The 13,270-nt window shown below is 38.4% G+C and overlaps 1 protein-coding gene across 1 annotated transcript in view; it reads right to left on the bottom strand.

Moving 5' to 3' along the window:
- RASGRF2 (Ras protein specific guanine nucleotide releasing factor 2) overlaps positions 1–13,270 on the bottom strand; it is a gene marked incomplete at both ends in the record, with an annotated part of 129,485 nt that overhangs the window by 10,083 nt on the left and 106,132 nt on the right. The window contains one exon of the mRNA XM_082013028.1: positions 6,314–6,426. Within this exon, the coding sequence (XP_081869154.1) occupies positions 6,314–6,426 (113 nt within the window). The remainder of the gene's footprint in view (positions 1–6,313; positions 6,427–13,270) is intronic.

The following is a 13,270-nucleotide window of genomic DNA, read 5'->3' as shown; positions in this document are numbered from 1 at the left end:
GTGGTCTCGTGAAAAAAATTCTCCTTTTATCCATAAATGCTCTGTGTATAAATCTGCAGAGGACAATGCATCTCTAGACTGGATAGCATCAATAGTAGCTTCCACTTCAGTCTGCACCGTTGTCTAGCTTTGCGATACCTAGTCTCAACAGAGGTCTAGGAAGGTATGTTGAGCTGATCAGTTCTGCTTGGGCAGTTCCTCTTGCACTCCAGGAGAGCATCCTGGAAGCTGGGTAAGAAGCACAGGTCCATGTGAAAAGAGTTATGAGAGAAAGCAAAGGTAAGGAGAGATTCTGCAGGACTGTTCAACAATATCCCTGTCAAAGAGGACCGAATGGGGTGACACCTTCATCGTTATCCTTACAAATGAAGGAAGTAAATATGTAAGAAATAACTTTCTAATTCTTAAGAGTCAGCAGCTAAGATTAGAACTCTCACTCACTTAAACTATTCTTCATGCTTGACCAGTCCAAATATTAAAATAATTTTCTAGTGGAAAATATTAACATCTGTCTCTTCATTCCTTTACAGTACATAAAATATTTTAAAAATATTTTAAAAGCTGGTGCAAGTTATAGAGACTGAAATGTATTGTCTGGTGAGATCATACAAGGCAGAAAACTCGTCATCCATCATATTTTGACCTCTGCATATCCCTGGATTTCATTTACATTTATTCTGAGGAAAAAGGAGAAGGAATTGTTTCTTGAACAACTCTTTCATTCTCCAGATAGGACTATTTATCAAAGTTATTCACTGCTGTTCAGTCTGAGCTTTACACCTTCCTGCTTCACCGTAACTGAAATTTTACCTAAGTTTCAGGGGTTAGTAAATAAGGCTGATAAAATCTCAAGCAAAACATACTTCAGTAGGTTTGCCTAGCTTTCAGAACGGATATTGAATAAAAAGAAATAAAATCTTTTTTACCCTGCAGAGAAACCCCATCAGTCCAATTCAACAACAATCTCATCAGGCAAGAAATACCAGCTGTTCCGTTTGATCACTCAAGAAGGCATGAAGCTGCTCGGTATCTCTCATAAACACTTTCTTTGCCATTCATATTCTATACAGAGTCTTTCCCAGAGCTAACCATGATACCTTCGGAATACAAACCAACCCTCCTCCTCTAATCTCTGCTAACAAAGGGACTGACTTTCCAAGAAATTTATATGCACAGATGCGCACGTACACATAAGGGCTGGGTCAGTTTGTAAAAAGAGACATTTGTACCCCATATCCTTCAAGGAGACAGTCCATGGAATATATCCATGCTCAGAAAGCAAGAATCTTCTTTCACAAGTGTTTGAACATTGAATTTATGGTAAGGAATGCTTTTCCTAACCTCACTCTGAATCCCTGTACTTTTCAGAGCTGAGAGTAGATTACAGAAACTGAAATGTGGGGAAGCCAAGACCTACAGTGACAGTTGACTGGCAAAGCAGAATTCTGATAGACTACATGTTTTGATATGCCAAGGCCTTTTAGATGTAAAAGCCTGCAGCAAGTACCTCTTCAGAACAACTAAAAAGCCCATTTTATGATAGTCATCTAACAATTGGGTGAATGACTATTTTCATGAGGGGCATGTCAACTGGCTCACCCCTCCTTGCCGTTTTCATCCTGCCCCAGAGAAGCCTTTTGAATGAAAGTTTCATCAAACTTCCAGTTATGACAAATCTGTGCTTTCACATAAAAATATATGCTGTCAAAAATCTTCAAATTGATTTCTAGTAACAGTATAAAAGCTCTTCAGTTCTAGGTGGGTAATTTATCTTCCTCCTCTAAGTAGTATTAGATGAAAGCCCTCCATCTAGAAGAAAACCAAAAAGAAAACATCTTTCCGAGGAGGTAGGTATGTGGTGGTGATGGACTGAGCAGCATTTCTCCAAACCAGACATTGGTATGTAAACCAAAAGAGAAACACAATACCTGGGAGCACCTCTACGCATTTCTACAACAGGAAAGACTCTAGATACCTTTAGGACATCCAGGGTGGGACTCACATCCTCCGCAAGTCACTGCTCGTGTTCTCTAATTGTCTGAGAAAGGAAGTTGTCTTCTATGATCTCTGGAGGAACAGTCAGGATGCCTAACTTCAGACAATTTTGGTGGACAGAATCTCTTTTGTGATAGGCAGTTGCCTTGGAAGGAGTGCTTCATTAGCTGTCTACGGTTTGTTTCATGGTTAGATGCTTCAGTTAGACACAGTGGGTCCCACCAAAGATCTTTTTCTAAGTCAGTGCAGAGAGGAAATCCCTTTCTCCTCACCCTGTCATTATAACTTATGGATGGTTCAAGGAACTAAAGAAATAATTTTATTCCATTACAGGCCTTCTCGGAACATTAAGAACATTGACACTAATCTGCCATGTTGGCAAATGATAGAAAATCTGTAATCTGATGCAGAAAAAAAGAAAACAATGACATGGGAGATACACCAGTGTAGAACATGGTGCTTCTTCACAATGTCTTGATGCAGCATGGGAGCGTTTGCCTAAAGCTTAGTAGTTCTTGGTCAAGAGGAACATAGTCTTGTTTGTCCCCAATACAATAAATAGTAATCTTCAGAGACAAATAATAGAGAGAACTCTCCCATCTTAGGGAAGAGCTTGTTCAGTGTTTGCTTTGACCAACTCCACAACCAGCCATGGTACCACAGGAGACAACAGGCAAGAACATCAGGGAAATAACCACTTCTGTGTCACCATTTCCTCTTTTTGCACCAGAAGCAGTATCTTTGTTTTTAGTGCAAATACAGAAAAAACTTTATTCTTCTGGCACTAGAAACCTGGTTGCCAACTGTGTTCATACAATTGTATTGTCAGATAGGATGCAGGCATGAGGATATTGTCTCTTCTGCTTCTGTTGATTTCTCATTCTTCACGAAATCAGTTCCAGTATTGAGCAAGGACCTTTTCAACCTGCCAGAAAAACTAAATCCTCCTGATAGAAACTATTCCTCAGTTCTATATTTTGTATTATTAAAAAGTTAAGTTTTCAAAGAACAGTGTGGAGCTGACTCCACCTCTGAATCCACTAACTAGCTGAGAAGTGGAGGACCAGAGAGACTCCTGCTTGCTGCCCCAATAGCTGAGATGGTTCCTGAGGTAGCCGGAAGCGTGTGTTCACAGTCCCCATGGGCCAGCAGGTCACTGCTTAGGACTAGCAGCTTGATCAGTTTTTTTAAAAGCTTATGAATATTCCCAATATGCAATCAAAATGAAGGCTTGTGGAAGAGTAAAGGAACATGCACCCCTGTGTCATTACCACAGATCCACAGTTACACACAAATAACGCCATGCAACTACAGATTATTTCTTAAATCCTCTGATTTCCTCTCCTCACTTAACTATATAGCTTTGCAGAGAATATATCTTCGGGAGTAACTACAGGCCTTTTTGAAAGCTTATGAAATACTCTTAGTTACCAGACAAACCATTTTCCTGAGGTGGTTTAAGAACCAGAGCTCCTCCTTTCAGCAAAAGGGTGCGGTATATGACACATTTGTGTATTTCATCCCAAATGAATGATTTTTTGTCCAAATTCAGATCTGGTCTGATAGTCTCTTTCTTGCAAGGTTACTGAGGTAGTTTCCATTCCTGGAGAATTAATTTCTTCTTACCAGCTAACTGTTAATGAATTGGACATGCCTGGCAAATAACTGCCTCCTGTGTGGCTGCAGAACAAGCTCGAGAGCTTCAGATTACAGTTTTGCTCAGCGCAAGACTTTGGGACAGTTTTCTTTATGCGACATTTTTAACTTGGAGACTGTATCTGGTTGTCCTGTTGACTTGCAGCTGAACTACAGCTTAAATTATAGAAGTTCTATTTATGCAACGGCCTCTATCTGAAAGATTACTTATGCAACAACTTCTATTTGAAAGTGGATGGGCAGTTTCTGTACATAATAAACACATGGATAGGATGCAGGAGTAATTTCAGCAGTTTTCTGAACCCTTGGGACAGCAATACTGTGTCACTGATGCTTATTGGACTTAGTGCTGAAATAGTATTGAAATTGAATTGAAATTGAATTAGTATTGAAATATTCAACATACCATGTTGTCCAGCATGCATATATATTAGCAGCATTGCCAGTCTTGAAAAGCAATAAAGGATTTTTCATAATCAATGTTAGCCATGGCTTAAATTTCATGCCTCATTTTGAAGGAAAGTGGGACATCCATGCAGCATTCAGTCAAAAGACTAGTCCTGCATGCTGAGCCACCAATGGCTCTTTTTCCAGTGCTAGTTTGTGGGATGTAACCAAGGACTTATGATTCTATATGACCAAATCTACCAAACTACTACTAAATCAAATCAAACTACTGTGTTTGAAAAATCTGGCAGGATTAGGGTATATAGCTGCAAACCCTGATGAAAGGTGGTTTGGCTGAGGGCCGTATGTCAGGAAATCTTTATTCTCTACCTGTTTCCAACAGAAACTACCACTGAGAACTTGGACAACTCATTTTATTTGTGTTTTACTTGTCTGTTTGTAAAGTGCCATAATACTTTCCGGGAATACTGTAAGGATAATGACTATGAAAGAAAGATTTTAAAAAATGCAATCTGTTTCTACAAAATATTCCAAATTAGTTAATTTTTAATTAACTTCAGTTCCATTTCTGTGCATACTTTTTTTCATTTTTACTAGAATTTTATTTTTTTAGATTTGTTTTATTTCACTACTCCTTCCTTTTGCTTTTTCTTTCCCCATTTCTCAGTTTTTAAAAATGGAATTTTTTCAGAATTTCCAACTCTTACAAAATTTAACTTTTTTTCTTTTTTACAAATGGAATATACACTGTGCTCAGATACTAAAGTAGTAAGTGCTAGAAGGAAAGAGAGGACAAAGAACACCTACCATTTCATAGAACAGCAATAGAAGGATGCAAATTGGGACAACTCACCATTTACAAATAATTACCAAGGTCCCATTTTTTGATGCAACAGCAAATGGAAATTGGCTAATTGGAAACTGGATACAGGAAATTGCTAACAAACTTGTATGTTAAAGGCCTGTAAATCTATTTCATTACTGTGCCAGGAACAGCCCATCCAGGTTTATTTTCTCATGATTTCTTAAGAAGCTAAAGGTCTTAAGTTAATTTTTCCCACTGTGAGTAATCTGACAGAACCTTTGCTGTCACACATATTATCAAAACCCATTATCCTAATCCTTTTTGCTCTTCTTGCTTGCTGTTTCTTCCAAGGAAATATATGAAACAAACTCACTATTTTTACTTTTAATAACAGTACATGCAGTATAATTTAAAAGGAGGTTTATTTTTATTTATGTAAAAATTAAATAGGATCCCATTGACATGAAGTGCTTTTATTAAGAACTATCTCTGTTTCTATCCTTTGTTTGACTTTTTTCCCTCCAGGTGAACAACTTTCCCCTCATTCTGCTGATATTCTTTTTCATGCAAGTATCTGACAGGGAAATCTGTCAAATGGTCTTGGAAAATTCAGACACACAGCATTTATTGTACCATTATTGGCTTTTCAGCAGAACACTTACAAAAATCGCAACAAAGCATGTCATAGATTTATCTGTGTTTTTTCATTATATCTTATTTTAACAACTGCCTGGTCTTTAAATGTTTACTGCTCCTTAGTAATGTAGAACAATTTACATGAAAACCAGTCACTACAAAATATTCACACTTACTAGGCACAATTATTTTCACTGATAAATGCTTATAAAGATTTATCTCTTTGCCATGAGCAGACACTCAACACTGTGATACCAACCCTGAGTAACAAAATAAGGTGTTCTAACTCTAATTTAAATAGTCCTGGTTATGCTGAATCTTAAAGGTCTTTTATTTCATGGCACTAATTAAACAAGAGTTCCTCTCTCTAAGCTACCCAAAGAACACTGGACATGGTGTCAACACAAAGGAAGATGCAAGCATAGTCTTGTTAGGATGTCATGACACGTTAGGCTATCATCAGTCTCTCATGAGCTTAGCAGAGCTTGTTACTGAGATTGGAGTTCCTCAAGGTATTACAGCGACTGGTATTGTTGCTTTGCTGGGCAGCATTTTTCCCAGCTACATAAAGACCAAACCCATGGCTGACAGCTGTTCTGAAGTAAAATTTTCTAATACAGGTATTTTTATGAATGAAACTTAGATGACAATCTGTTTTATAGCTAATAAAACACTTAGTAATCCTTCAAAATTAAATACTCTGGAGAAAACCCAAATCCTGTGAATTGTAACTATTGATGAGGATGATCCTCTAACTATTTCATATGCTATAATTAACATATCATACTCTACTGTTATGAGAAACATATTTACCTCAGTATATTTGCAGTAGCTTTCCTTTCTTGTGGCAGAAGGTCGGGGTCTCTCAAAACTTCTTCCAGCAAATTTAACACATTCATTTTCAGCTCGTTATTCAGCTCAAAATCCTATGAAAGAAAACAATTTTAATTTCTTTGGTTTTAACGATGTTGATCAAATAACTGAAAGGCTATACTTTTTTTCAATTTTGCCTTTTTTTTTGCTATTAGGTCTGAAAGTATTTAGAAAACTTGGGAAGCTGTTGTACTGAACAGGCTACAAAAGCGGGAGCCCAAAAGTCTGTAATTTATCTCCTTTTCTGACCTTTATCTTGAATGTGGAAATGGGAAAATCACTTAACCTTTCTCTTCTCAAGTAAGAACCACATCTCACCAATACCCACAAAATGTCCTATCCTCTCTCCTCCTGTGATGACTATAAAACCAAAAAACCAGTTTAATTGCAATACTGGGACCACTGCCTGGAGAGGCTAGACACTGGCTTTTTTTCACTGTTTTCCTGTGTTTCTCTGTTTATCTGCCTCCCACTCTGGTATTTTTATCTCATACGCACCCTTTTAGAAGGGTCTGCTTTTTGTTCCATGCAGTGGAGTACCCAGCCTAATTAAGCTCAATAAATCAGACTAGTGCTGTCTGGCACTGCACATTAAGAGCTTTAGCATTTTAATTATTTCTCAGGGAGACTGATATCTGACACAGGAAAACCCAGAAATCATTTCTGTTATCTCTGATATAGGGGAAAATCAAAAGAATAAACAATGTACGAACTTTTAGGCAGGAACTTACAGGAGTAAGTTACATTCCTTACATTCCCTCCAAAAATGCTGAGCTCAAAGCTAGTATTTTGATAAGAAAACTAAACCCAAAACCTTCAGTCATCTAGTGCATCACAGATCTTCCTATAATCCAGTTACTTGCAAGGATGAACATGTTTGTGGCAAGCCCCTGCTTGTTTCCATGGGAACAGAAGCCATAAAGTTATTGAAACTGGGAAATGTTAATTTTCCCAAAGAATCAGCTACAACCCTTTCTGTTGCAACAGGCTCCTAAATTTGACAGGATTTCTGGAGATAAGTGTCTCTGAGGAGAACCACCCCTGGTGAAGACACGCGTCCTCTTACAATGTGTTTTACTTGAAGGGATGCAGGAGCATCAGAGCACACTCAAAAGTCACAAAGGAAGGTGATACTTAGTTTGAAAAAGGGATGAAATAGTTAAGATGAGGAGGAGGACTCATGTTCATTGAAGAAAGTGGTGTCACAGACACACCTATAGCACTTTTTGAGAAAGCTTATTGCTAAAAATGCTATCGCTCAGAAATATCCTGCTGTGGCCACCAGCAATGCCCTGGACATTCCCCTCCTGTTACAAGCATCCCTTTTTACCCTTCAAAAGTCTCCTCAACTTGGCCAGAGCTAATTCATATTTTGCAACCAATTGGTATATGTGTCTTAGTTTTTTGTGATGTTGGTCCATACTAGAGGATGTTGGAGGAGAGGAACCTGTACAGTATTAGGCTTTGAATGGTTACATACGCCTCAAAAACTAGCAAAAAACATAGTTCCAGGTACTGCATTGTTTGTTTTATAAAATAAGTTTTCTGTAGCCATTGTCCAAAATGCCTCCTTTAGGAACTGTTTTAGCCTGTTTGCAAAAGAAGACAGAGATTTTTTTTTTACTTATTTAGGATATGGAAATGGGACTAATCAGTGAAAACATGAGGAATGTAACTGAACTACCTGAGAGTACTGTTTGCTCCAGTGATTTTTAAAAGAAAACTATTTGGAATATGAAACTATCAAAATTTAGCTAAAGGAGAAACCTTGACTTAAGCAACCAGCGTAATTAATAATAGTATTGTCTGTCCTATAGTTTGATGGTGGCCACTCCATAAAAACAAGTTGGGTATCTTTGCGAGTCATGCCACAAAAATACCATCAATGAACAGAGAAGGTATCCAAAAGCTGACAAACGTAACATCCTCATTTAGCACGCTGGGTAAATTTCTCACCTGCCACTGTAAATGGGCAGATCTCAACAACATGATCAGGATCTTATCTTATGTTTTTCAAACCATAATTGGTTGATTATTTTCATTACAGGATAATTTTTGTCAAGAAGTCTTGCTTTATTGCAGCTAAATTTATCACCAAAAAAGTCTGTATCCTAAAAGTTATACAATTTGTGAATCAGCATGGGGAAGCCTTACCTATGACTACGAGACTCGGAAAAAAAACCTTTCAGTTTTGCATGTTTACAAGCTAATTCTTATAAGTAATGAGAATTAGTACATTGTACACTAACAGCAAAACACGTTTGTTGAGTAATGTCCACAAGACAGACCTGGAATTGCTGGGAAAACTCATATTGTTGGCAAGCTATATGAACACTTAGTTCCTAGGGTTAGGGCTATCTTCCATTTCAATTACATTGGCTTTGGAAGAAACTTCATGGTAGAAAAATCCACTTCTCTAACCTCAGAAAAACAAGAAGCCCTAGACCCTTTATCAGCATAGCCAGCCCAAACTATGGTGGGCAATAGGGACTGATTAGGGGTTACAGACAGAGGATACATTGGTTTGTGTGGCTCCTTCACCCCAGCTGCTGTCACACCTCCACACCAGCCTGATCACAGCTAGAAGATGTTACTTCAAACGGCAGCTTTCACACAGGACAGACCTTGCCTGTTGTCTTACTGCCCAAGATCTCTCCAATGTGCCTGGAGGTATTCTTTTTTATAGCAACGTGCCAGCTGCTTCTTAGAACATGAGGAGAAATAAAATGAAAAAAGGTGGGATTCAGAAGAAAACTGGAGAGCTAATCTCTTTTTCTGTTGAATTTCTCAATCTAGAAGATTGAGATTCCAGTGTGATGAGCAATGTATTAGAAATCTAGGGAAATCATTGCCCTTAAACATGTGTATATACTTAATCCTACATAGAAAAGTTAACATGAGAATTATACAAACACCAAAATACTTAGCAACCAATTAAAAATATAATTTATAAAAAAATAAACATAAATACATGTAGATTATATGTATCTATATTATGGGTGTTACATATGAATATGTATTAATATATTACATATGTATATTATATCTATTCATAGTATAGGCACATTCAGATCTATATGTAGCTATATATGGGTCTAGATATATTGTATATATGTATATAACATCTATATATACAATGTCAGACCATTTTTGTGACATTTTTATCTGCTGTATCATCTTTTAATATGTTTCTCTATTTCTTCCAGCCATTGGAAGGACTTGCAAGAAGATCCTGCCACCATCCTCAGCAGGGAAGGCTGGCAAGTCTGAGTAAACCCTCTACACTGGCTTACATTTAAATTGCTGCATGTGTTAGACTACCCCAATGTTCAGAGAGACTTTGAGTTGGAATTTACATATCACAGAAGGAATACAGTTGGTCAGGCAAGAATCAGTCTGTTTTCCAGCAGGCACATTTGACAGTAGTCTAATCCTTCATGAGAGGGCACATACCTCTAATATAGTCTAGAGTCCATAGTAGCCTAAAGATTTGTGGGTCTTATTCAGATTTTCATTTGACTTAAGCAGAGAAATTAACCAAGATTTCCAAGCAAAACTTAAACTTTTATTTTTAAGTTCATTACTGTCAGTAAGGGGAAAGGATATTTCTTCCCTATTTATTTCATATTTATACTACAAAAACCACTTATGAAATGTGCTGATGTAGAAAAAACAACAGCTGATGAGTTAAGTAGGTCTGCCCTGGAGTCACCTAGGATAAGAATAGGATATATGAAGTTCCCAACTGATCAAAAGTACAGTGCATTGTGATCAGAACTGCTTAATGAAGTTTCCAGCAGTAGAAGACTGCAGCAACAGAGACAAGTGTATTAATTTTGCTGTCACCCACCTGCACTATAAAAGCAAAAGCCTCCTCTGTAACTACAGAGCACCAAAGTCAGCATGATTACATTTTAAGTAGACTCATAACCAGTCTGTCGATCTCTACCATACACAGGATTAGACAGTAATGTTCTCTTCATAAAGTGCAAGCACATTCCCTTGCCAGGAGGAGCTAGGAAAGCTGTGCTGCAGTATAAGAAGTGCTTCAGAAGCAATCTATTCCACCTGAGTTTAAAAAAAAAAAAAAAGGGAAAAAAGTAAGAAGAGGGAATGATGAATTTGGAATCACAGTCCAGAAGAAAAGAGACTGCAGCAGAGGCAGCAGAAAGCAAGAAAAAGAAAACTTAGATATGCTGGTGAGGTACAACTAGAAATTTGTAGATTTACTATCAGTGGCTTATAGAGATAATGTAATTTTCAGGTTTTGACATGGGCTCAGTGAAATCCCAAAAGCTTTTCCTCCCCTCTTTCTATAAGTTTTCCTAAGTAAGAGGAAACATTCTTCAGTTAAACAATATGAGGAAACATTGAACAACCCAGACAAATAAAAGGGAGCTAAAACTTGAGAACCTAATTTATACCTGAGTACATCAGTGATAAGGACTACAGAAAACACCAGAGGAAGGGAAGGAAGGGGCAGAAGGGGAGAGAGGAAGGAATGTGCCTAGGGAAACCATAGAGAAATTCTAGAGGAAACCCTTTCACAGAGTTGCATCATCCAACTTCAACATAACCCTACATGCTTCATGTAAAAATAATCTCACCTAAGTTCAGCTCTGAAACTAGGGTCAACTTTTCAACTCCTCAGGCACCTGCCTGCAAGGCAAAAAAGCCAACTGGCAGGCTGGCTTCGGTGCTCTGTGATTGCCATGTGAAAGGGGAGAAGTAGCATACAGTTGGCAGGGTAAATGCAGCACTACTCCCTCATGACAGTCTTCACTGGATGCCTTTGGACTAATTTTATTAGTTTCTCTCTCTTTTTAATTCTAATCTTCTGTTAGAGTATTATGTTCTGAGGAGACCCAAGAGTGGAAAGCTCTCCAGATGCTCTGGCCAGCATCGGTGGAACGTGCCACTCACCCAAGTATCACACCCTGAGCTTGCAGGGCTCGTCATGGACGGCAGAACGGTTCTAGTCAGCTGACCGAGAGTGGCTCCCAGGCTCGAAGCCTTTTTTCAAGCAGGGAAGAAAGGGAGCTGTTTGCTTTCCAATTCAGATTCCCAGCCTTGGCACACACAGCCCACGGTCTTTCCACAGACGCTCCCAGATGTAGCTGACATTATCACTACAAGCAAGAAGGCTCGATGCACTAAAATCTTTTCCTAGCCACTTCGCTTCGTCTTGTGAATAACTACATAGTGAGAATTTTTCAATCCATAATGAACAAATAAGAGAAACTGAAGAGGGATGTGTTAGATGGAAACAGGGAGAAGGAGAAAAGAGAAACATAGGGAAAGAATAAGAAGTGGTCACATTTCTAAAATGCAGGTGAAGTAACCAGAGAGGTAGCAAGTAAGAAGAAATGTCAGGCAAAGACAGAAATTGGGAATTCTGCATAATAGCGGGAGATGGAAAAGTTTTAAGAAGCATCTGGAAGAGAAAATGCTCTGAGAGAGAGGAAGGAAGAGTTAAATTAGTGAAGGGAGAAGAAAAAATTAATGAAGAATTAAAAATGCCAGATGTGAAAGGGAGGCAAACCTGCATGTAGAGCTAGAGTCAGGTTTTGGATGTCTCTATGAGTACTTGTACAAAGTGGAGGTCCTGTGTGCAGACTCATTGTCCTTTGCCCCCAGCTGCAGCAGCAAACCAAAAATAGCAGCTGGGCACAGACACTGAGAAAGACTAGCATTGCTAGTGGCTACAACTACTTCAAAGTGATAGGCTGATGATAAAATCCTGCCGAGAGCCCAGTATTGGAGATACCCAGGAGGGGAGAGAGATCTACTGAAGGATTTACAGGAATTTGGAGTATTTTTAAATAGATGGGTTTTGCCCTACAATTTAAATATATCTGGTCTCACACCAAAGTATAAACAGGTAATTATTTCAATGGCATCAGTGGAGTGACTCTTAATCTTCTACACAGCAGATCACTCTATCATAGTTAACCAGAATTACGCCCGTGCTGCCATCCTCTAAAACGATGTTTCATTTTCCAGCATAAAAGCACAAATTCAGCTATCACATACAATTGTGATGAGGGCCTGCAGCAAAACATTTACACACGTGAAAGGCGGAGATAGAAGATATTGTAACTGGCTATTGGGAAAATTAATCCCTGAACTTGAATTAAGTCTGGCTTACTTCAAGAAGCAAGCAAAGGCTAACAGCTTTGTCTTTCAGTTAGTTTCAAGAGCAAAGAGACAGTCATCACTTCGGGAAGAGTGCCAGTCCTGATTCTACAGTATCAGCATTAGCCTATCACTCATGATGGAATATAATCAAATTAAAAGTACAAGCTATGTTAATAGCATGACTAAGTAATTCTCAGCACATACAATACAAATCTCTCCTTACCCTCTTCTTGTACCCTGTAGTACAAAGAAATCTTGAAAGAAGAATCTAGCCATTATGTATTGCCAGATTAAAGTGTTCAGGACAGATAAGAAATCTGACATACCTGCCTTTAAGTCCTGGGATGTAGTACATTCAAGAGCTTTGCAGAAAGACCTCAGTGAAGAAGGACCTGTCAGGCTCCAGCAGAAGTGAGTGCAGAGTACCGCTAATTAGTTTGACTGCAAGCTTGGCTATTGTTATGGGGTGATTCACATTCCCTGAAGGGTCATGGTATAGCAAACCCTTAAGCTTCTGCGGTGTTTGGACACAGCACAGCAACAATTAAGTGTATTACTATTCAATGCATAACTATATTCTGCAAAGGGCATTGGTTTATGCAAACTGGATTTCATCACTTAGTGATCAACGGCATGCTGGAAGGCTCACTCAGGATTCCCTTGCTCTGCCTCTCTCTGGGGCAACCTCTCTGTTTCTTCAGTTCATAATTTGTATCATGATGTCTGTTTGTTTCAGAAAGGACTCCAGAAATTTCTTTG

This window comes from Phaethon aethereus, assembly GCF_964289735.1.
Source record: "Phaethon aethereus genome assembly, chromosome: Z".
NCBI classification, from domain to species: Eukaryota; Metazoa; Chordata; class Aves; order Phaethontiformes; family Phaethontidae; genus Phaethon; species Phaethon aethereus.
The sequence above is the reverse complement of the archived record's forward strand: the minus strand, read 5'-3'. Positions and strand labels throughout refer to the sequence as shown.